The 22,211-nt window shown below is 36.4% G+C and overlaps 1 protein-coding gene across 1 annotated transcript in view; it reads right to left on the reverse strand.

Moving 5' to 3' along the window:
- LOC139934669 (C-Maf-inducing protein-like) overlaps positions 1–22,211 on the reverse strand; it is a 101,207-nt gene that overhangs the window by 70,428 nt on the left and 8,568 nt on the right. Inside the window, exons 2-4 of the mRNA XM_071929013.1 lie at positions 15,451–15,579; positions 13,262–13,384; positions 1,665–1,754 (exon numbers count right to left, since the gene is read on the reverse strand). Of these exons, the coding sequence (XP_071785114.1) occupies positions 1,665–1,754; positions 13,262–13,384; positions 15,451–15,579 (342 nt within the window). The remainder of the gene's footprint in view (positions 1–1,664; positions 1,755–13,261; positions 13,385–15,450; positions 15,580–22,211) is intronic.

Raw genomic sequence — 22,211 nt, forward strand, 5'->3', positions numbered from 1 at the left:
GGGTAATTATATCCAGACTGCAACTGTTTTAAACAGAGTGTTTAATACTGGCCAAGCACATTTTTTCCCTTTCACAAATACCTTTTCAGTCAAAAAACGATCACAACTTTTTGGTCCAAAGGTTCAAAAAAAGCAAAAAATTATAAATGTTCAATGATTTCTTTCAACAAAACACCCCTCCAGCTATGAATGGTAAGGACCTCTGATAAAAACTCCTTAACTAAGGAAATTGGCGTGCGCGCCACGCGTATCGCGTGCTGTGGCACAGGTGTTAAGCCATTGCTCTCGACCAATAGGAATGAATAAACAAGCTCGCGTGTCACGCCCATGTTTAAACACTGATTACTGTTGTTATATCATCCGTTTAAACACCCCCACGTAATGCCCTCTCGACCAATCAGAATTGATAAACTGTCTTAAAAGGTATTTATGAATGTTCTATAAAAATACATTCAAGTAAAAGTAAAACAATTCTGATGGTTTGAATTGATAATAAATATATCCTGTTCTATACACCAGGGTGAAATTGTCAGGGAGGAATTTCCTCATTTTCAGCTATCACAGCCCTCACTTCCTCAACGATGTGTTTTTTTCTGCAAACATTTAGGAATCAAAGTTTTACATTAGAGCTACTGTAAAACTTACAACATGAACAAGGACAGCTTGGCTGCTTGGTGTTCCATCTAGTGGGATTACAAGTCAGGCCCTATCCTGCGCTAGTTTTTACTTTCATAAATTGAGATTACAAGCATGACAACGTACACTGTGGCAACTTGAAGAGGAATTGTCTTAAAACATTCACTACATACACCCACCAAGTTCATAAAAAAAGTATTCCAATTCACATTATTAGTACATGTAGCTGGTGCAAACAACACTGATTATAAGAAATGTTTCCACTTGAAATGGTTTTATCAGTGGTAAACTGCTGCCTGTTTGGCAACTTCAAATGAAGCATAAACCATAACAAAATAAGAACAGGTTTCAAAGCATACATGTACGTGTACATGTACGTATACATGCAGGCTATCCCACAATTGGAAGAAAAAAAACAAGCATCATCTATCATGAACTTTCCTCAGGTTAGTTTATTCTCATCTGCCATGGCGGCCATGATTATCTGGCCTGAGAAATAAGTGTGTGCAGAAAGAAGAAAAGCCATGCATTTTCAAGGAGCAACAAATAATGAAGGAAATATAAATATCCAGATAAGGGAAGATTTGCAGAAGAGCTATAATGACAATGTCAGTATCTTTATCTTGCTAAACTGTAATAAACATTTACAAGTCACGCTATAGACATGTGCTCCACGATTTCTTGAAGGAACGTGACAGTCTAATGAGAAAACTTCCTTTGGGAAATGATGATGTATCATACATTGTACATGTAGTTTCAATTCAGTTTTTATGTTGTGATGGCTATTGTGAATAAACCTTTCATTTATATACAATCTACCTATGATGAGAGCTGGCATGAGCTCTGGAGGGAATAGAATGAGTGTTTAGAATGTCATAGCGGTACTTGTAATGTTTTAGTGAAAGGGGTAAAACAGGAAGGGAGGGAGTAAGCGGAATACGAGAGGGGTGGATGATAGGTGCATGATAATAAAACTAGGGGATGAGGAGTGTTGGTTGTGTGTCTCTTTCAATCTTTCTCTTACTAACCTGTGAGAGTATATCTGAGACTATTTCCAGAGGCACCTGGTAAACATCTTGATCTTGCACACAAGTGGTCAATGTCATCTCAACCATTGCCTACATATGGAAGAAATCAACGGAATCATTTGTAATGAGAAGCAATCAAGACAAAGGACAAGGCTGAGTGCTCTGCATTAAAGGAACACGTTGCCTTGGATCGGTCGAGTTGGTCTTTGAAAAGCGTTTGTAACCGTTTTTTATAAAATGCATATGGTTAGAAAGATGTTGTAAAAGTAGAATACAATGATCCACACAAATATGCCTCGAAATTGCGTGGTTTTCCTTTTACCTCGTCGACTAACACGTCGGCCATTTATGGGGGTCAAAATTTTGACTCCCATAAATGGCCGACCATGTTAGTTCGCACAGTAGAAGGAAAACAACGCAATTTCGAGACAAACTTGTGTGGATCATTGTATTCTACTTTTAAAACATCTTTCCAACCATATGCATTTTATAAAAAACGGTTACAAACGCTTTTGTTTTGACCAACTCGTCCGATCCAAGGCAACGTGTTCCTTTAATAAGAAAACATTAACTACCCTCTGCACCCCAACCCCCATCAAGACCAAGGCCAAACATTAAAGGCACTGGACAACTTTAATATTTGTCAAAGACCAGTACTTTCACTTGGTGTATCCCTACATGCATAAAACAACAACTGCAACCAATCAATTCTGATCTTGCAATTGTGGATCCAGTGGGAATGCGGTTTAATTGAAGTTTAACGTACCGGGGCAGACCGGGGTCGACCCAGGGAAGCTAAACGAACGCACCCTTACATTACACGTAGACTATGCAAGTCTTGTGTGTATAGAAAACGACAAAGCAAGTCAAGCGAAGAGTGTACTTTTTATGAAACCAAAACTTCTTTTTATCTTCTGTTTGTAAACAATCTTGAAAATATTAAACAAATACTAAAAGACCTATTCTTTAAACACAATTTCAGTTTTTATATTTCTAAACAGTTAAAATATATTTTAATTATAAAATATTTTAATTAGCGATGTAATTTAATTCCATAACATATAAAAAAAGACCCTGTTTAAAGGCAGTGAACATGTTTGGTAACTGTCAAAGACCAGTGTTCTCACTTGGTGTATCCCAACACAAGCATAAAATAACAAGCTTGTAAAAATTTAAGCTCAATTGGTCATCAAAGTTGCGAGAAAATGATGAAAGAAAAAACACCTTTGTTGGACGAATTTGAGTGCTTTCAGATAGGAATATAAAGACTTCTGGCTTAAAGGAACACGTTGCCTTGGATCGGACGAGTTGGTCTACGAAAAGCGTTTGAAACCGATTGTTATGAAATGTATATGGTTAGAAAGATGTTTTAAAAGTAGAATACAATGATCCACACAAGTATCACTCAAAATTGCACCGGTTTCATTTTACGTCGCGAACTAACACGGTCGGCCATTAATGAGAGTCAAATTTTTGACTCCCATAAATGGCCGACCGTGTTTTTCGACGAGGTAAAACAAAAACCACGCAATTTCGAGGCATATTTGTGTAGATCATTGTATTCTACTTTTACAACATCTTTCTAACCATACCGATTTTATAACAAACGTTTACAGAACGCTTTTCAAAGACCAACTCGACCGATCCAAGGCAACGTGTTCCTTTAAAGTCTTTTAATATTTGAGTGAGAAATTACCTCTTTCTCAAAAACTACAATACTTCCGAGGGATTTGTTTCCCACAATGTTTAATACTATCATAAGCTCCCCTATGGTTGTTTCCAAGTCAAGTTAACAATTGTTTTGAGTAATTACCAACGTGAACCTTCCCTTTAAATTGCCTTTTGTAATGATTTATTGCACAGACTGATTATAGTTTCCCCAAAACTAGCGCACTCCTTTCAATGGAGTCAATATGTATTATTGTAATATTAATGCATTTATAAGAATCTTCTCAATATACAGCAATGTGCCATTCCTGTGAACTTATCAGTCTAAATCCAATTTATATCTAAATTAGAGACAACCTGCAGAGAATCCTATTGAGGATCACAGTCAACTGTGCAGGTACATGTATTATAACGCCACTCGGTGAGTCATGTACAGCCAGAAACACCCAGTGCAAACCAAAACACACTGGCTCTTAGGAATTGATGGAATTTCAGAAAAAATGGAGCACATGTGCAAGCTGGTGGTTAAAGGGACACGTTGCCTTGGATCGGGCGAGTTGGTCCATGAAAAGCGTTTGTAATCGTTTGTTATAAAATTCACATGGTCAGAAAGGTGTTTTAAAAGTAGAATAATATTATAATCAACACAAATGTGCTACGAAATTGCATGGTTTTCCATGGTTTTCCTTTTACGTCGTGAACTAACACGGTCGGCCATTTCATGTAGTCAACATTTTTACTCCAAAAAATGGCCGACCACGTTGGTTCTCAAAGTAAAAGGAGAGCCATGCAATTTCGAGGCATGTTTGTGTGGATTTATATTCTACTTCTAACCATATTCTAACCAATGCAATTAATGGCTAACCGTTACAACACTTTTCAAAGACCAACTCGCCCGATCCAAGGCAACGTGTCCCTTTAAGTCCATTCCAAACAGCTACAGGGAGAACCTAAGTGGAACAGCTGTCAGCCAAGAATGGAGACAAAAAGAGGGAACGATTTCTGATTTCTGTAGCAGACACAGGAGGGGCGGAGAGTGATTAGAAGTGAAGTGTGAGATGTTCCCAAAGGGGCTAATGTGACTTTGGTTACGTTTTAATTTAGTCAACAAGTTTCACACTATCACAGACCCTGGGTATCAGATTGTGCCAGACATAATTCATTTGGACTGCTTGTTCAGGTTCAAGCAACCATGAAGCAACCATTACACTTGCATTCAAGGCAATGGAAACTATTGCTAATTACTCAAAATAATTATTAGCATAAAACCTTTCTTGGTGACGAGTATTGGGGAGAGGTTGATGGTATAAAACATTGTGAGAAACGGCTCCCTCTGAAGTGCCATAGTTTATGAGAAAGAAGTAATTTTTCAAGAATTTGATTTCGAAACCTCAGATTTAGAACTTGAGGTCTCGAAATCAACCATCTAAACGCACACAACTATGTGTGACAAGGGTGTTTTATGTTTCATTCATTATTATCTCGCAACTTCGATGACCGATTGAGCTGAAACTTCCACAGGTTAGTTATTTTATGCATATATGTTGAGATACACCAACTGTGAAGGCTAGCCTTTGACAATTACCAATAGTGTCCACTGCCTTTAAACCATGGTTAAAACACTTAAACCATGGAGTTAGAATTGGTAAAAGGCACTGGACACTATTTGGGAATTACTCGAAGTAACTGTTAGCATAACAACTTACTTGGTACCAAGCCCTGGAGAACTGTTGAAAGTATAAAAAGTTGTGAGAAATGGCTCCCTCTGAAGTATTGTAGTTTTTGAGAAAAAGGTAATTTTCACTCAAATTAAAAAGACTTCAGGCCTAATAAGCCTTTTATTACATGTACATGTTTGTATCTCAAACCACACAATTTGTGCAACAAGGGTGACTTTCTTTCATTAACTCTTGCAACTTCAATGACCAATTTAACCCAAATCTTTACAGATTTGCTATTTGTATGCATACAGTTGGGATACACCAAGTGAGAATACTGTTCTTTGACAATTACCCAAAGTGTCCTATGCCTTTAAACAGACTTGGAATCCTGCACATAAGCGTCATGACACTCGAGATTCAAAGTGTCGGAAGTCAAGTTACTACTTCCTTCACATTGATTATCTTCCTGTCCATTGTTTTAGGTTTGTTTATTTCTTCGGTCAAAGATTTATGTCAGCTGGGAGTTCAATTACTTACAAAGAAGTACCAAATAATTCACACAATGACAGCTTACAGTTAAGGCATCTTCTTGATATTTAACAACCTCAAATGTCACTTTTCAAAATAATCTTTTTGACCTAGTCAGATATTTAAAAAGGTTGTACACATATTTAAGTGTACCAAAATGGCTGACGTCACATACTGTACTTGATGGATTTATTTCGCACGAGTATAACGTTGTGCAGAACACAAAATTTACGAATTGCGCGTACCGTGAAATAATTTAGGAGGCAAAATTGCAAGAGGACTGCAATGGGGGTCGCTGGAAATTTGAAACACAGACTACTCTAATTGTTGACCAGCCATCAAAACGGTCATTGTTACAAAATAATCCTTGTTTAAACAAGTTTTCATCGTATCTTTTTCGAATGTATCTCAAACTGTTTTAAAATTGGTTAATTGACCTGTTTCTTATTGTTGACATTTTTAATGGACAAAAAATGTCGATCCCAAGTTTTTTTTCAATTGTTGGATTTTGATTATCTTTTGCTGTTAAAGTAGTTGTCAACATCCCCCACTACAGTACCTGCGCAATCAAAAGATAAGTAAATACTCCTGCAAATATGTAAATTTTATCATTTAAGAGTCAGTTCAGGTAAATAATTGACATAGTTGCTCACGGTCAAAAAATGAATTTTTTTTATACTTTGTTGGTGGAAGGGCCTTGGGGTGCAAGTAAACAAAATTGCATTTTCAATTCTATATATAGCCCGTTGCCATGGTTACGGCTCATTTTGTTTTTTGGCCATTTTAGGCCGATTTTGGGGTCTGAAAAACTGGTTTTTAGCTCATATTTACAACTCCACCCCACCAAAATGCAACATTATTTCAAAAAACCTTTTATATCACTACAAAGTATCATCCTTGGCCTTCCTTGAGAAAAAAAAATTATTGCTGTAAATATCACCCTTGTGCTATTTTTGCATCATGCATTACAGTATGTTTTTAGAACTTGCAAAATCGACATTTTTACCCTATTTTTGGACCCCAAAATGTCAATTTGCCAGGGGTCTCAGAAAATTTTCCTTTCGGCTGTGATTAGGGCCAACATTGGTCTTTCCATATCTGGTGTCAAAAACTTGGGCAATTGTATCCTGTTGTGACAGTACTGCCTCAAAACTAAACTTTTTTCCCAAAAACGTGAAAAATGCCTTTTTAAGGGTCTTTTCACATAATATCGACATACGTGTCCACATTAAAAAAAAAGGAATATTTTTCTTATACTTTGTGGATGGTAGGGACTTGGGGTCCAAATAAACAACATTTACATTTCAAATCATAATATAACACGTTGCCATGGTAACAGTTCATTTGTGTTTAGGCCACTTTAGGCCGATATTGGGGTATGAAAAACTGTTTTTTTTAGTTAATATTTACAACTCCACCCCACCAAAAAACAAAAATATTTCATAAAACCTTTTACATCACTACAAAGTATCATCCTTGGCTTTACTTGAGAAAAAAAAATTATTGCTAAAAATTTCACCCTTGTGCTATTTTAAGAACGTGCATTAGAGTATGTTTTTAGAACTTGCAAAATCAACATTTTTACCATATTTTTTGCCCTCAAAATTTCATTTTTTCAGGGGTCTCAGAATATTTTCCATTCGGTTTTGATCAGGGCAAAAATATGTCTTTTTATTTCTGGTAAGAAAAACTCGGGCAATTGTATCCTGATGTGACAGAACTGTCTCAAAAGTAGACCCTTTTCCCCGAAAACATAGAGAAATGCATTTTGAAATATTTGCTTCATTTTGAATTTATAACATTAAGAAGTTAGTAATAATTCCATCAATCTGGCAGCTTTTCATAAGCACTCTGTAGGCTTAGTGCATTACCAAACATTGATCAGGACCTGTTGATGACCTAAATCTTATAATTTGCCCCGCCCCGGCCTCACCCCGGCCCCGGCCCAATCATATTTCTTGACATTGCATAAAATAAAAAAAGTTTTGTGAACAGCGCCTCTTTTTTGAAAGTCACATTTTTTAATTCCCCTTGCACATCAAGAAAGTTTGTACTGTCTTTTTTTTTTGGTGGTTCTCAGAATATTTCCCTTTTTGTTGTGATTGGGCTATCATTATGGTTTGCATGTCTGCTGGGGAGAAACACTTTGGTTTATTGTATCCTGTGACACTTCTGCCTCAAACATGGTAATTTTTCCAAAAACAATAAAAATGCATTTTGAAGTTATCCCTTAGTTTGAATTGATAAAAAACAAAAACGAGCATGCTTGTTAAATAAGTATGGCACTGTTTCCATGCTCTTTAAGTAACAAATAAAAAGTGTATAACCATGCTTTGCCACTGAGAGTTCTTGTTTTGTCATGACTACTTTACCTAGATGTACAGGTATGATTCACATTGCAAGAAGAGAAGTAGTGCGATGAGCATTCTTTACTATTCTTGTCTATACATGGCCTTATAACAGTCTTCTTGGTCCCCTGCCCGGTACCAAACTAAACATTTTCATCCCTATCAGAACAAAGAGGCTCTAAAAGTGAGCAAGTACTGTATCCAAAGTATCTAAATGGCCATTCACCTGCTTTGGCCTTCTGTAAGCAGTTCCCCCATCTATGGTGGGGTTCCTTTCAATTGTACTGTTGCAAACAACAAAAGAGTTGGTTTATTTAACGTGATAAACAATTCAGCAGGTAATGTTTGACAATGTTTTTTGTTGATCGTTCTCAGAGACATATATAATAATTATGAATTAGTAAGATAGTGAATGGAAAAAATAATCAAACTAGCCTGAATAGACTTTTGTCACTGCAAATGCATCTTATTTATTTATGTTGAGCAGGTGCAAGTATTTACAACTTCTTTCAATGTTGTTTCATTAAAGGAACACGTTGCCTTGGATCGGTCGAGTTGGTCTTTGAAAAGCGTTTGTAAACGTTTATTACAAAATGCATATGATTAGAAAGATATTTTAAAAGTAGAATATAATGATCCACACAAGTATCACTCAAAAACATCTTTCTAACCATGCATTTTATAACAAACGGTTACAAACGCATTTCAAAGACCAACTTGACCGATCCCAGGCAACGTGTTCCTTTTAAATGATCTCTTACGCTCATCTTGCAAATCGTTAGTATCATTGTTTTTAATAAGTGTTGGACATGACTGGATGCTCCAAACCATCTGCCTCAAGCACAGAAACTACATTGTTTATGATCTCTATCTCTATGAAAAGTTTTACATTTGGTAGCAGGCAGGGACCAAGGAGAGTAGGCCCTGTATTAAAGACAACTTGTAAAGAATGCTCATCGCACTCTACTTGCAATGGGAATCATACCTGTACAATAGGTAAAGTAGCCAAATCAAGAACTCTCAGTGGCAAAGCATTGGTTATGGTTTGGTTGGATACCATTATGTTTAAATAAAAACTTTGTATTCATTACTCAAAGGGCATGGAAACAGTGCCAGATTTTTTAACAAGCATGCATTGTTTTTGGAAAAATTACTATACATAAGGCATGATCAGTCACAACAGGATACAATAAACACAGTGTTTCTACCCAGAAGACATGAAAACACCAATAACAACCGAAAGGGAACACTTTCAAAAAAAGAGGCGCTATTCACAAAACATTGTTTTATGCAATGTCAAGAAATATATGATTGGGGCTGGGCCGGGCAAATTGTAAAATTAAGGTCATCAACAGTTCCTGATCAATGTTGGGTAATCCACTAGTGCCTAGGAAAAGCTGCGAGATTGATAGAATTATTACTTTTTAATGTTAGAAATTCAATATGAAGAAAAAACAATTCAGTCAAAATGCATTTTTCTGTTTGGGGAAAAAAGTCTATTTTTGAGACAGTACTGTTAACATCAGGATACACTTGCCCAAGTTTTTCTTACCAGAAATAAAAAAGACAAATTTTGGCCCTGATCAAAACCGAAAGAAAAATATTCTGAGACCCCTGAAAAAAATGAAATTTTGAGGGCAAAAAATATGGTAAAAATGTTGATTTTGCAAGTTCTAAAAACATACTCTAATGCACGTTCTAAAAATAGCACAAGGGTGAAATTTATAGCAGTATTTTTTTGTCTCAAGTAAAGCCAAGGATGATACTTTGTAGTGATGTAAAAGGTTTTATGAAATATTTTTGTTTTTTTGGGGTGGAGTTGTAAATATTAACTAAAAAAACAGTTTGTCATACCCCAAGATCGGCCTAAAGTGGCCTAAACACAAATGAACTGTTACCATGGCAACGTGTTATATTATGATTTGAAATGTAAATGTTGTTTATTTGGACCCAAAGTCCCTACCATCCACAAAGTATAAGAAAAATATTCCCTTTTTTTTAACATGGACACGTATTTCGATATTATGTGAAAAGACCCTTAAAAAGGCATTTTTCACGTTTTGGGGAAAAAAGTCAAGTTTTGAGGCAGTACTGTCACAACAGGATACAATTGCCCAAGTTTTTGACACCAGATATGGAAAGACCAATGTTGGCCCTAATCACAGCCGAAAGGAAAATTTTCTGAGACCCCTGGCAAGTTGACATTTTGGGGTCCAAAAATAGGGTAAAAATGTCGATTTTGCAAGTTCTAAAAACATATTGTAATGCATGATGCAAAAATAGCACAAGGGTGATATTTAAAGCAATAATTTTTTTTCTCAAGGAAGGCCAAGGATGATACTTTGTAGTGATATAAAAGGTTTTTTGAAATAATGTTGCATTTTGGTGGGGTGGAGTTGTAAATATGAGCTAAAAACCAGTTTTTCAGACCCCAAAATCGGCTAAAATGGCCAAAAAACAAAATGAGCCGTAACCATGGCAACGGGCTATATATAGAATTGAAAATGCAATTTTGTTTACTTGCCCCCCAAGGCCCTTCCACCAACAAAGTATAAAAAAAATTCATTTTTTGACCGTGAGCAACTATGTCAATTATTTACCTGAACTGACTCTTAAATATCTAAGTGGTTGTTGACGTCAGTCATCAATGCTCAGTTTGATCCTGGAAATCTTCTACCTCGATTTAGTTGAAAGGCATTGGCTGTTTATGATATCATGGCAGTTACCTCTATAGAAAACTATAAAGTATAATAAACAATTTAGCTTTCACTGTCAGGGTCCGAATTTCACACTTACAAATGGTCCATATAAAAAAGAAGATAATAATAATAATAACGAAGTCTTATATAGCGCACGTACACGTATCTACCAAACAAGGTACTCAAGGCGCTGAGTATGTATACATACTTTCAGAAAGAGACCCAATTAGTTAGCACCTTATAAGGGTTAACAAGGTGCTACCGTGCATACAGCAGCCACAGCCAGGAACACCGGGGCAAACGCCTTCTCTTTTCGATAAGTGCACTGGGTTCTTTTACATGCGTTACGCAACACATGGGACCAACGGCTTTACGTCAGCAATGGTTAAGTGTCTTGCTTTTAAAGGACACAAGTGTCACAGCTTCGGATTCGAACCCACACTCTGCTGATCAGAAACACCAGATTTTGAATTCCTTACACTACAGTCATTACATATTGATTAATTTATTACTGGCTAATGTGAAAGTTCGCGTAATGCGATTATTTAAGGATGTTTAAATACATGCGCCAAACTTTTGGAGGGCAAGGTCATTTTCATTTTGCCAAGGGCAAACTTTCACAGGTGGCTTTTAATGTGTCTGTCTTGATAGATTATGCTGACAAAACCCAATGTACAACATGCACATGTATTATGACCCAACCTACAAAGATGAGGAACAGAGTGAGATTATTGTCCTTACATCCCCAGACCTTTGTTTTTGAGGAGCGCGATCGCGCTCGCGCTCCTACCACGCTTCTGGGTCTGTCGACAGCGCTCCTTCATCACAGAAAATAAGCCCCAAAAAGCAACCGTTCCGAGGTCTGTAAATTTCATGTAACAAAAGCAGATTTCTTGCCTGTAGTCGTTGTTACTTTCCGTGTGACAATAAAATAAAAGAAACATTGAACGCTAGAGGTCGTTTTGGAATAATGCAATAGCGTGAGATTCAACGCCCTCTATTGGTGAAATCTACGCGAACAAGCAATAAACACATTGAGACAAGACTCGACGTGTCACTAGACGTGTACTAGATCAACAATTAATCAACGACGTCTTTTCTCGTAAGAAAATGTGTATTTTCTAATGCTTTAAACGCAAATGTGAAAACATTTTAGAAAAAAGGAAACATTAAATATAAAAACCTTAAAATAGGGGGAGTGGGACCAGGGTTGTTTTATTTGTGTTTTGTCTGTAAATTTTATTTGTGTACTGTTTTTATAGTTCAAACAACATGTTTCACGTCCGACCCAACTATTTTAGTAATCATAATCTGAGTACATATTGTATAATATTGCTAGTCAAACAAATTGAGCTCCTGGACAATTTAAGAAGCTCAAATTGAGCTCCTGAGTATTCTCAGGAGAGCGATTAAAAGATCTCCTTGTATTTCTATAAACGAAGGTCTGCATCACACAGACCTACATCCTCTCCTCATATTAGCATAGGATTAAGGCTTACTTGCATCTATCACCATGACATCATGGAGTAGAAACTACCTCCATGATGACATCAAGTGGCACTACAACCCCCGTCACATATCTAAGGTTCACTTGGTGACCCACTTTAGTTTTAGTCTCCCGTAAGTATGCTAAGGAAAAGTGATCTATTACCTTCTTTATATGAAAAATATTTGCTTTTATTATTTCACTCATACTCTTGTGTTTCTTCAATAAAATGTATTTTTAAATACATTTTAAAAGAAAGAAAACAAATTGTATATATTTTGTTAAAGTACTCAATCATTCCCATCCTATAGTATATGATGAACACATCAGGGCCCAATTTCATGGCTCTGCTTACCGTTGAATTCTACGCTTACGATCCCGATTCCCCGCTTACGTGCAAGCGCTGAATTTCTGCGCTAGCCTTGTAAGCGTAGAATGCCTATAGTAACGCGGAGTACGCACGTGCAGAAGGCAAAATTCGCAGCTAACCCGTGAAATACGCTTGCCGTAAGCACAGAATTCCCTGCTTCCGTAAGCGCTGATTCTGTGCTTACGGTAAGTAGAGCCATGAAATTGGGCCCTGAACACATCACTTTTTAAAGATTACATATTGACGATAGGATAAATGCATAGAGAAAGGATTAAGCCATCACCACAGAACAAACTAGTGTACAATGTTCAAGGAGACGCTGTACAAGCTTTCTGAAATTGTAAAATGTAGCTGCCCATTTATTATGGTTCCAACAATTATTCACTTAATCCTTTGACATTTCTGAATCAGTCTCAACACATTAATCTCCCCTTTGGGTAAAATGGGTCATCACTACACAATAACTGGTGAAGTGAAACCACACTTTCATGATGATAACTAACTATTATTTTTGTGGGTTCAGTTTCCTGTCTCATGAAAAAATGGGCACTTTGAAAAACAACATGCTGTGTCTCAAGCCAAGCCCAGAATGCTGTTGGATTGTGGGTCAACTTGGGGCCACTATTGCTCATGCGCTGGTTTGTGGTGGCAAAAGAGAATGTTCGTTGATTTGTACAATATACATGAAGGGTTATAGTTAATCAATAAAAGACAAAATAATTAGTTTCAAACTGAAAGTTCATTGACTATCAGTTTCAAAACTGAAAGGAAAAAAATAACCAGAGCCCGACGCTAAGTTAGGAAAAAAAAGACACAGAGTTGACAGTAGTATGGTACCTTGACTTCTTTCATGAAGACATCGGGTCTTGTAGTATTGCACAGCAGTTTCTTGAACCTGTGGATTGCGCGCTTCCATTGCATGGAATGAAGCCACTGGTCACGAATGTACAAGTTGGCTCCCTGTAAAAGAGTGCAGAGAAAATAAATATAAGTTCTAAGCACGTAAAGTTGTTAGAAAAGTTTTTTTAAAAATGACCAGTATTACATAAATTTATCTGTTGTAAACAAGATGTATGGCTCCAATCATGGGTTAACCTTTTCGAGTTAGGTCTCATTTTTCACAAAACTTGGAAACCAAATGATATAAAAACTGATATAATTAGTTTGCATGAATGTTTATCAGAGGTAAAATCTGAAATTTGATGTATATTGTTATCTAATTATTACTAATGTCGGGGTCTTTGTAACAAACATGACAACAAAATATTTATTCACGGAACCCAGGAAAGTACCGAGTATACAGTGCAACATCAGTTTGTTTGTTTGTTTTTAGATGATCTTCCCATCAAAGGAACTCGACAAACTCCCACAAGGGGATATAAACACCAAGCTGGCAACAGCCAATCTCTCTCATACAAACATTGGTTTAACGTCTATGATTACATGTATGAATTGCACAAATCAAGAAGTTGTGATTCAGTAACTAGACGACAATATTTATTCTAGTCATTGTGAAATCAGCGGTTAGCTGGGTAATAACAAACCATTTTCTTTGTCCATGATGCAAAACTAACATCTATTTAATGACAAAATAGGCAGCAAGTAATTAATTGACACCACTTAAAGTACATGTAAAGTTAGAGGAACAACTTTAGCCTCCTGTGTTTTAATTGAGTGTAAATAGAGACTCCTCATTCCAAGTTCTGGCTAAATGTCATTCCTGATTTCATGTATATATTCTACACAGCATCCCTTTATCAAGATGCAGCCCTAGAAAGTGTGTCAGTGAATCTACATTCACCCTTAATGGGAATTACATCAGGATATTGATGGTCATGATGTCTTTACAATATGCAAAGCTTTGTAAACCGTGTCCAAAGCAACCTACTTCACATCTTCTGCTTGATGTTCATGCATACTACAAACGACTGGATATTTATGGACAGTTCTAAACTCAAAGCTATGTATTATTATTATTATTATTATTAATCGACCAAAGGGCAATTTAAACAAAAAAATCCACATAAGATAGTTATCATTATTTCCATCTAGATTAGCTGTCTGAAGTCGAGAAAATAGGGTCCGCCCCAACACACTGTGGCTTATTTTAATTGCTACAACTGAAATAAGCCAATGTAAATTGCATCTAGTGCTGGGCGAGTAGTGAAATTTGGTATTCGATTAACCACTGGCCAACTATACAAAATTAACCGGATATTCAAGTATTTTTCCCGCCACTAGAGGGCGCTTTTTTCTCATTTTCTTTGCCGAGAGAGGGCGCTGTCATTTGTGGTCGTGCGTACGGTGGATTGATATTAGTTTTAGACAGTGTCATTCAGTTCATTCATAAAAATAACCGGATCTAATTTAAAGATGCCAATTTGCTTTTTCTTTTGATATCGTTATTGACTCTATGTAACTTTCATAATCTTTGAACAAAATACGTCGGAAATGTCATTGTTTTAACTCTTTACACAGTGAGCATAGTTAAATACTTGATTATGCTGTTTAATGCTGTTTTATGCTGTCTTAATAAGGATTAGACAAAACAGTGCACATCAGAAATTGTAACTCTTTGACATTGTTAAAAAATCTCTAGTTTGTTGTAGTTATAGTTCCATTGGTTTTGCTCTTTTCAACCCTTTGATCTTGATGTGAAGGCGCTTTACAATTATTTAGTTATAGAAAGGTTTGCGGTAACACCATGTAATGACTATCTCTAATGAGTTGGGGTCATTCTGAAAAGAACCGTTGGTTTCAACTCGATATTTCGATCAGATTGCTATGATCGTCTTCTGAAGAATTCTCCAGAAGACGATAAGAGCATACTGATCGAAATGTCGAGTTGAAATCCAGAAGAAGAGCATACTGATCGAAATGTCGAGTTGAAACCAACGGTTCTTTTCAGAACGACCCCAACTCATTTAGAGAAAGTCATTACATGGTGTTACCGCAAACCTTTCTATATCGTATTTCCACCATGCAAAGTTTCAAATCCTACTTAATTATTTAATTGATGTATGTACCTGCAGCAGTAAGGAGCCAGTATGCAGAACAATCCGCAAGCAAGCACTCTGTCCAGCTTCCCAGCGAGTCAAAGGGTGGATGTCTGTGATGCTGCAGTAGGGGAGAGGGTATTCCATGAAACCTGTGGGCTGGAAATAATCACACACACAAAAACAAGTGATTAATTTACTATTCATAAATACCTCAGACAGTTTCGCTATTCCTATTGATGGAGAGCGCGTCACGTGGGGGTGTTTAAACCTTTGATTATGACCAGTGTTTATGACCGGTTGTGAGCGAAACAGTTTCTTCATTCAGATTGGTCGAGAGCAATTGGAACAGTTGTGCCACATCACGCGATACGCGCGACACGCACAGCAATCTCCTTATAAGGAGTTGTTTACCCGAGGGCCTTACCATTTCATAGCTGGAGGTGTGTTGTGTTGAAAGAAATCATTGAACAATTGTAATTTTTGCATTTATTTTACTTTTTGACCCAAAAGTGTTGATGTTGTTTGATCGAAAAGTTATTTATGAATGGGAATCAATATGTGTTGAATCTGTTTTCAACTAGTGGTTTACATGAAAACCTGCCGAGGCCTGGTTCTTGACAATTTACCCTGACTTAGTCTCGGTAAAATTATCAAGAACCAGGCCTAGTTGGGTAAACCACTAGTTGAAAACATCTTCACCACACATTATCATTTAGTTGCGATAATCGTAACCCTCCTCCTGGGCGGCCGTCGGGAGGAGGGTTACGATTATCGCAACTAATTATCATTATGCCCTGCACCAATGTACAATTTGGTCCAGTTTTGCATGATGGGCAGTATGGAAGATACTGTAAACTGAACTGCAAGCCAGAGGCAAGTAATTGTATACTCAGACCATACACTGACAGCCGGACAACTCCAGTGGTCTGGTGTTTTTAGTAGAATAATGCCTTGCTGTTAATATATCTTGAACAAAAACAAATTATGTTCGAATGTTGACTTGAGTCTGATAATTATTTTTCAACTAGACAAATGATAGCTTCTCTGCTTGTACAATCGATAGGTTAGGGAAGTTAGTTGTCTTATTCTGATGAGCATGATGTTGGAGTGGTGGTCAGCTCATCCTAAAACATCGAAAGATGTTTTATTTCATGTACTATTGCAATTCAGGAATGAACTAAAAAAGTTCTTGTGCAATAATTTCCTAAATTGCAATGATACTCAATAACAGCATTATATTTTGCCTTTGAGTTTGACAAAAATTCCTTTTTGGAATATAACAAAATCATGTGTTGTTGATATCCACCAGTTAACGTAGGCCTACTTAATTTCAAATTTCGCTCTCGAAGAATATCAATTAAATGGACCTAATACACCGCTTTAAAGTAAGAGACCTTTTTCCATACGTTCAAAAGGACTATGAAAATGAGTGGATATCATTATACTGTACATCATACTTTAAAGCCATTGGACCCTTTCGGTAAACAGTATTGTCCAAGGCCCACACTTCGTGTATCACAACTTCTATATCAAATAACAAACCTGTGAAAATTTGGGCTTAATCGGTCATCGGAGTCGGGAGAAAATAACAGGAAAAACCACCCTTGTATCCGCGCATTTCGCCGTGTCATGACATGTGTTTAAAGGAACACGTTGCCTTGGATCGGTCGAGTTGGTCTTTGAAAAGCGTTTGTAACCGTTTTTTATAAAATGCATATGGGTAGAAAGATGTTGTAAAAGTAGAATACAATGATCCACACAAACATGCCTCAAAATTGCGTGGTTTTCCTTTTAACTCGTCGACTAACACGTCGGCCATTTATGGGGGTCAAAATTTTGACTCCCATAAATGGCCGACCATGTTAGTTCGCACAGTAGAAGGAAAACAACGCAATTTCGAGACAAACTTGTGCGGATCATTGTATTCTACTTTTAAAACATCTTTCCAACCATATGCATTTTATAAAAAACGGTTACAAACGCTTTTGTTTTGATCAACTCGTCCGATCCAAGGCAACGTGTTCCTTTAAAATAAATCCGTAATTTTAACGAGAATTGATATTGTTTTAATGTTTTCTCAAAAAGTAAAGCATTTCATGGAACAATACTTCAAGAGAAGTATTTCACCACTACTTTCTGTAAACCCTGTAAGTTATTTGTAAATCTGTGAACTTTTTTTTTTTTTTCTGTACCGAAAGGGTCCAATGGCTTTAAAGTCTTACATGTAGATATCGGTTTAATGTATGACACCCTTGTTGGTTTCACATCAATTGCACAAAGTGTGCCTGAAGTGAAACTGTCAGTAAGTAAATCAAGTCAACATACAGGGTCCTTTAAAATCAGGAAGCAGATGCACACATGTAGTAGTGTTTGTGTCGTGACTTTTTAAACAGATGTTTAAGGCCTACATGTACTGGTTCACTATTGATAGATTTCAAAGAATACATTGCAAAACACAATGTACGTCATAATGGGTTTCCAGTTTATTTCCCATCAACTGATCAACAGGAAACACTGGTATCAGTGTACTTTTGGTATCTGTATACTAGTTTATCTACAAACACTTTATCATGTTATGGAGAGTGTTGAACACAAACAACCCTGGCTACAGATTTGTACAACAGTTTAGCTATGTAGGGACCATCTTGGATTGGCAAGCCATACATGGTAGTATGTAAGCACACACGGAGCACACATTTACATGCATACAAAATATCTAAAATAACTATTCCACAATCGGTTTCAGTTATTTTTTCATTTATGTCTTTATTTGTTTAATTATTTATTGATTTATTTACATATTTATTTATGCATCCAAGCTTTTAAAAACATTCTAATACTATACAGAAAAATAAGAATAACAATCAGGTACCAGAAATTACAAAAGCAACAAAATATGTGAAAAACAAACAAAAACAAAACAGAATGTCGTCAAGCGAACTAATTTAATCATTAAAATAAAGAGCAATCCCCCAAGAAAAAAAATAAACAACAAAAATAATGTCAAAAACATAAACTGTAACCTGCCCCTAACAAATATTTTGCTTTGTGTTTTTGAAAAACATTAAGGCTGGTTAGTTATTCACACAATTTCCCTTGTATAGCATAGCAACAATGCTACTCAAAACATATCGGTTGCTAATCAAAGATCTCTACCCAATCGCAGCATTCGGTGTGCACAAAACATGCTCAGTCAAAATGATTTGCGGCATGTACAACATGCAAAATATTGCAGAGATAAATCATTCCATCCACAGTAAGATCAAACTATAAATTACAAATGTTTCATGATTAACTGCAATCTATGAACTACAGTGTATGAATTGTGTTACTAAGTATGGTTTCTCTCTGTAACCATGGTAACTGATTAGTTTCTATGTTGGCTCCCTAGGTTGACAGTTTGAATGATTGCTAGACGGTTAGTGGAAGTATAAATTAACTAACAACATCACATGGACAAATGTCTGCCACATGCAGTGTTCATCAGTGTTCATAGATTACGCTACACACAATTGGAAAAATTCTAAGACCTTTTGCAAATAATTTGAGTCAGGCGCCCTCGCATAAGATGTCAAAAGGAGGCTGCTCATTGGCCTGAGTCCTTTGCGTTACTCGTTTAAATCTGTGCGTTTCTATTGTTTCATCATCAGTCTAATGTACCTCTAAAATGGCGGCTGGATGACATCCCAATGCAAATAAACATTGTTCATGTATGACATACTCCTAGTGACTAATAGTGGGTGTTTTTTTGTATACGAACACAAAGGCTTATATAATTTCAAAATAGAGATATTTCCGTTTATCATAAAATAACTGTTTTTCAGAGATGCACCCCCCTACATGATATAATGGTCAGGTATGGACACAATTACATGTATTCTACTGTTATCAACCATGATACATGTTCATCTTGGCACTCAGCTTCCCCCTGTACTACCCTACAGTGTATGTTAAGTACATTACCTGTCATACCTAATTGCACAATAATTTAATAGCAACAAATTAAGCATGATAAGATGAAGATGAAATAATTTTCGTGGAATGTGACTCCCAAGATGGCAGACTGTTGGCAGACGGTTAATGTAGCTTCGTGTACATTACTTAAAAATCAAATCTTAGCTCATTTCAGTGCAACTGCAAAGAAACTAATGTACGTACATGTTTCACCAAATCAAATTAAATCTTACATGTGTAGCTCATTTCAACATTTGTACAATGTACGTTTATATTATGTATTACTGCTACATTGTATTATGGTTAGGCCTGGGCGAATTATTCGAATATCCGGTTAATGGCGAATAGGTTTTCCTATCCGTAACCGCGAATGCCTTTTTTTTCTTAACCGGATATCCGCATAGGGCGCGAATAACTATTTACAAACCGGATAATTCTGTAATTACAACCGAGTAACCAGATATTCTTTAATATCCGAATATCCGCGGATGTCGGGCGACAACTGATATGAATGTTTTGTCTGAATCCTTATGAAACTTCTATTAAGACAGCATAAAACAGCATTAAAAAAACAGAGTTAAAACAATGACATTTCTGACGTAATTTGTTCAAAGATTACAAAAGTTTTCCTTCATGTAGAGTCAATCACGATCAAAAGAAAAAGCAAATCGCCATCTTTAAATTAGATCCGGTCATTTTTATGAATGAACGAGTGACACTGTCTAAAACTAATATCAATCCACCCATAAGATCTAATTCACAAACGAACAGCGCCCTCTAGCGGCAAAAAAAAAAGTTTTTTTTTTGTTTTGTTTTTTTGTTTTTTTAGCGGCGAAAAACTATTCGAATATCCGGTTAATTTCGGATAGTTGGCCAGCGGTATCCGAATAACAAAATTTCACTATTCGCCCAGCACTAAATATGGTCAGTCACGCTTGGGGCAGAGAATAGCGTGATGTAGTGTAACATTTTAATTGACTGAAATAGTCATAGATTCTGCACAAAAGAAAAACAGATTTCATTCTACACGTAGGCCTATGTAAAACCTCAAAATCTAATTCTAAGGTCTCAAAATCAAACTCAAATATTTTAGTGGAAAATTACTTCTTTCTCAAAAACTACGTTACTTCCGAGGGAGCCGTTTCTCACACAGTGTTTTATACTATCAACAGCTCCCCATTGCTTGTTACCAAGTACATGTAAGTTAAATGGACACTATTGGTAATAACTAAAAAGAATTACTAGCATAAAACCTTACTTGGTAACAAGTAATGGGAACCTGTTGACTGTATAAAACATTGTGAGAACTGGCTCCTTCTGAAGTAACATAGTTTCGAGAAAGAAGTAACTTTCCACAAATTTGATTTTGATACCTCAAAATCAAGCATCTGAATGCACACAACTTTGTGTGACAAATGTGTTTGTTCTTTCCTCTCACAACTTCGACGACCAATTGAGCTCAAATTTTCACAGGTTTGTTATTTTATGCATAAGTTGAGATACACCAGGTGAGAAGACTGGTCCTGACAATTACCAAGTGTCCAGTTTAGTGTCTAGTGTCTTTAAGAGTTCTTATAATGTTTCTAAAACAAAATTTACACCGTTTTTTACAGAACTAACTTACATGTACACGTAGCTGCTGAAAAACTAAACTACTTGGCATCCATTGGGTTAATTTCCTCCAGCTGTTTTTAAGCATCTAAAAATGCTTACCACCCAAAAATGTAATTTGTGCAAATGATTTTACCCATCATGAAATACCATGTTATTGTTTTTTGACTGTTTCTCATTTGTATCCATGCAGCAACAAAATTGGTATTAAGCTCAATATACTGTTTAACCCGCTCTACATAATTGAGCCCAGGTCAGCAGAATAAATAAGCAGAGAATGACCAGGTACCTGTTCATCAGCTATTAAGGACCCAAACAGAAACATCAAAGCTCCTTATTGCTCAGGCACAAATTACTGAAATTTGCTTTTAGTTGTCAGAAGGGCAGTCCACACAAAACCTGGGCCCCACCACTAAATTACTTCTGGCAGTTGTGCCCTGTTATTAATACACAAAGTCCCTGAATCAGTTAGTGATGACAACAGTATTGTGGCTTCATGCCATTCTAATGGCAAGGACTCAATTTCATGAAGCTGTTTTAAGCAGAGAATATTGCTGAACGTATTTATTTGCAGTTGGAATGGATCCAGTCCAGATAAAGACTCTACATGTAGGTCTGATGTTTCACTGATTCTGCCCAACAATTGACATCTAAATTTCTGAACAGCTATTTTTTTACAGATAACAAGTTTTTTTATGTACAAAAACTTAATTCTCGTCAAGATCACCAAGGTTTGCGTGCTGTATGCATTGACTGCGGCAATACTTGCAAAGGTTTTTGCATTTTTATCATTTCAAAACAGCATCATCTGTCAAAATGGTTCAGAGAATATAATAAACAAATACAGAATCCAACCTTAAATGTATAATTTTTCAAAAGTCATGAAGTTTATGCCCAATCAGGCGTTGCAGTCACGAGGAAATAATGTAAACAAAACATTATGTTCTTAATGTTTTCAACATCAGGTTTTGGACTCCTGTCAAACTATTTATTTTAATTTCTCAAAAACTATAGTGCAGATTCATAGCATTTTCCACCGTGACCATCTTCATGCCATGTGCCTATCCATGTACACTGTACACGTACGTTGATTTTTATGCTGGTAAGGGCTTTAAAATGGTATTTGATCTGAAGTACCCACCATAAAAGTTACAAGCTATAAAAATGGTATCTGACAATAACAACAAATAGCAGGTTTAGTCTGGTAGATAAAACCAGGAAGG

The sequence above is a fragment of the Asterias amurensis genome, chromosome 3, assembly GCF_032118995.1.
Source record: "Asterias amurensis chromosome 3, ASM3211899v1".
Classification (NCBI taxonomy): Eukaryota; Metazoa; Echinodermata; class Asteroidea; order Forcipulatida; family Asteriidae; genus Asterias; species Asterias amurensis.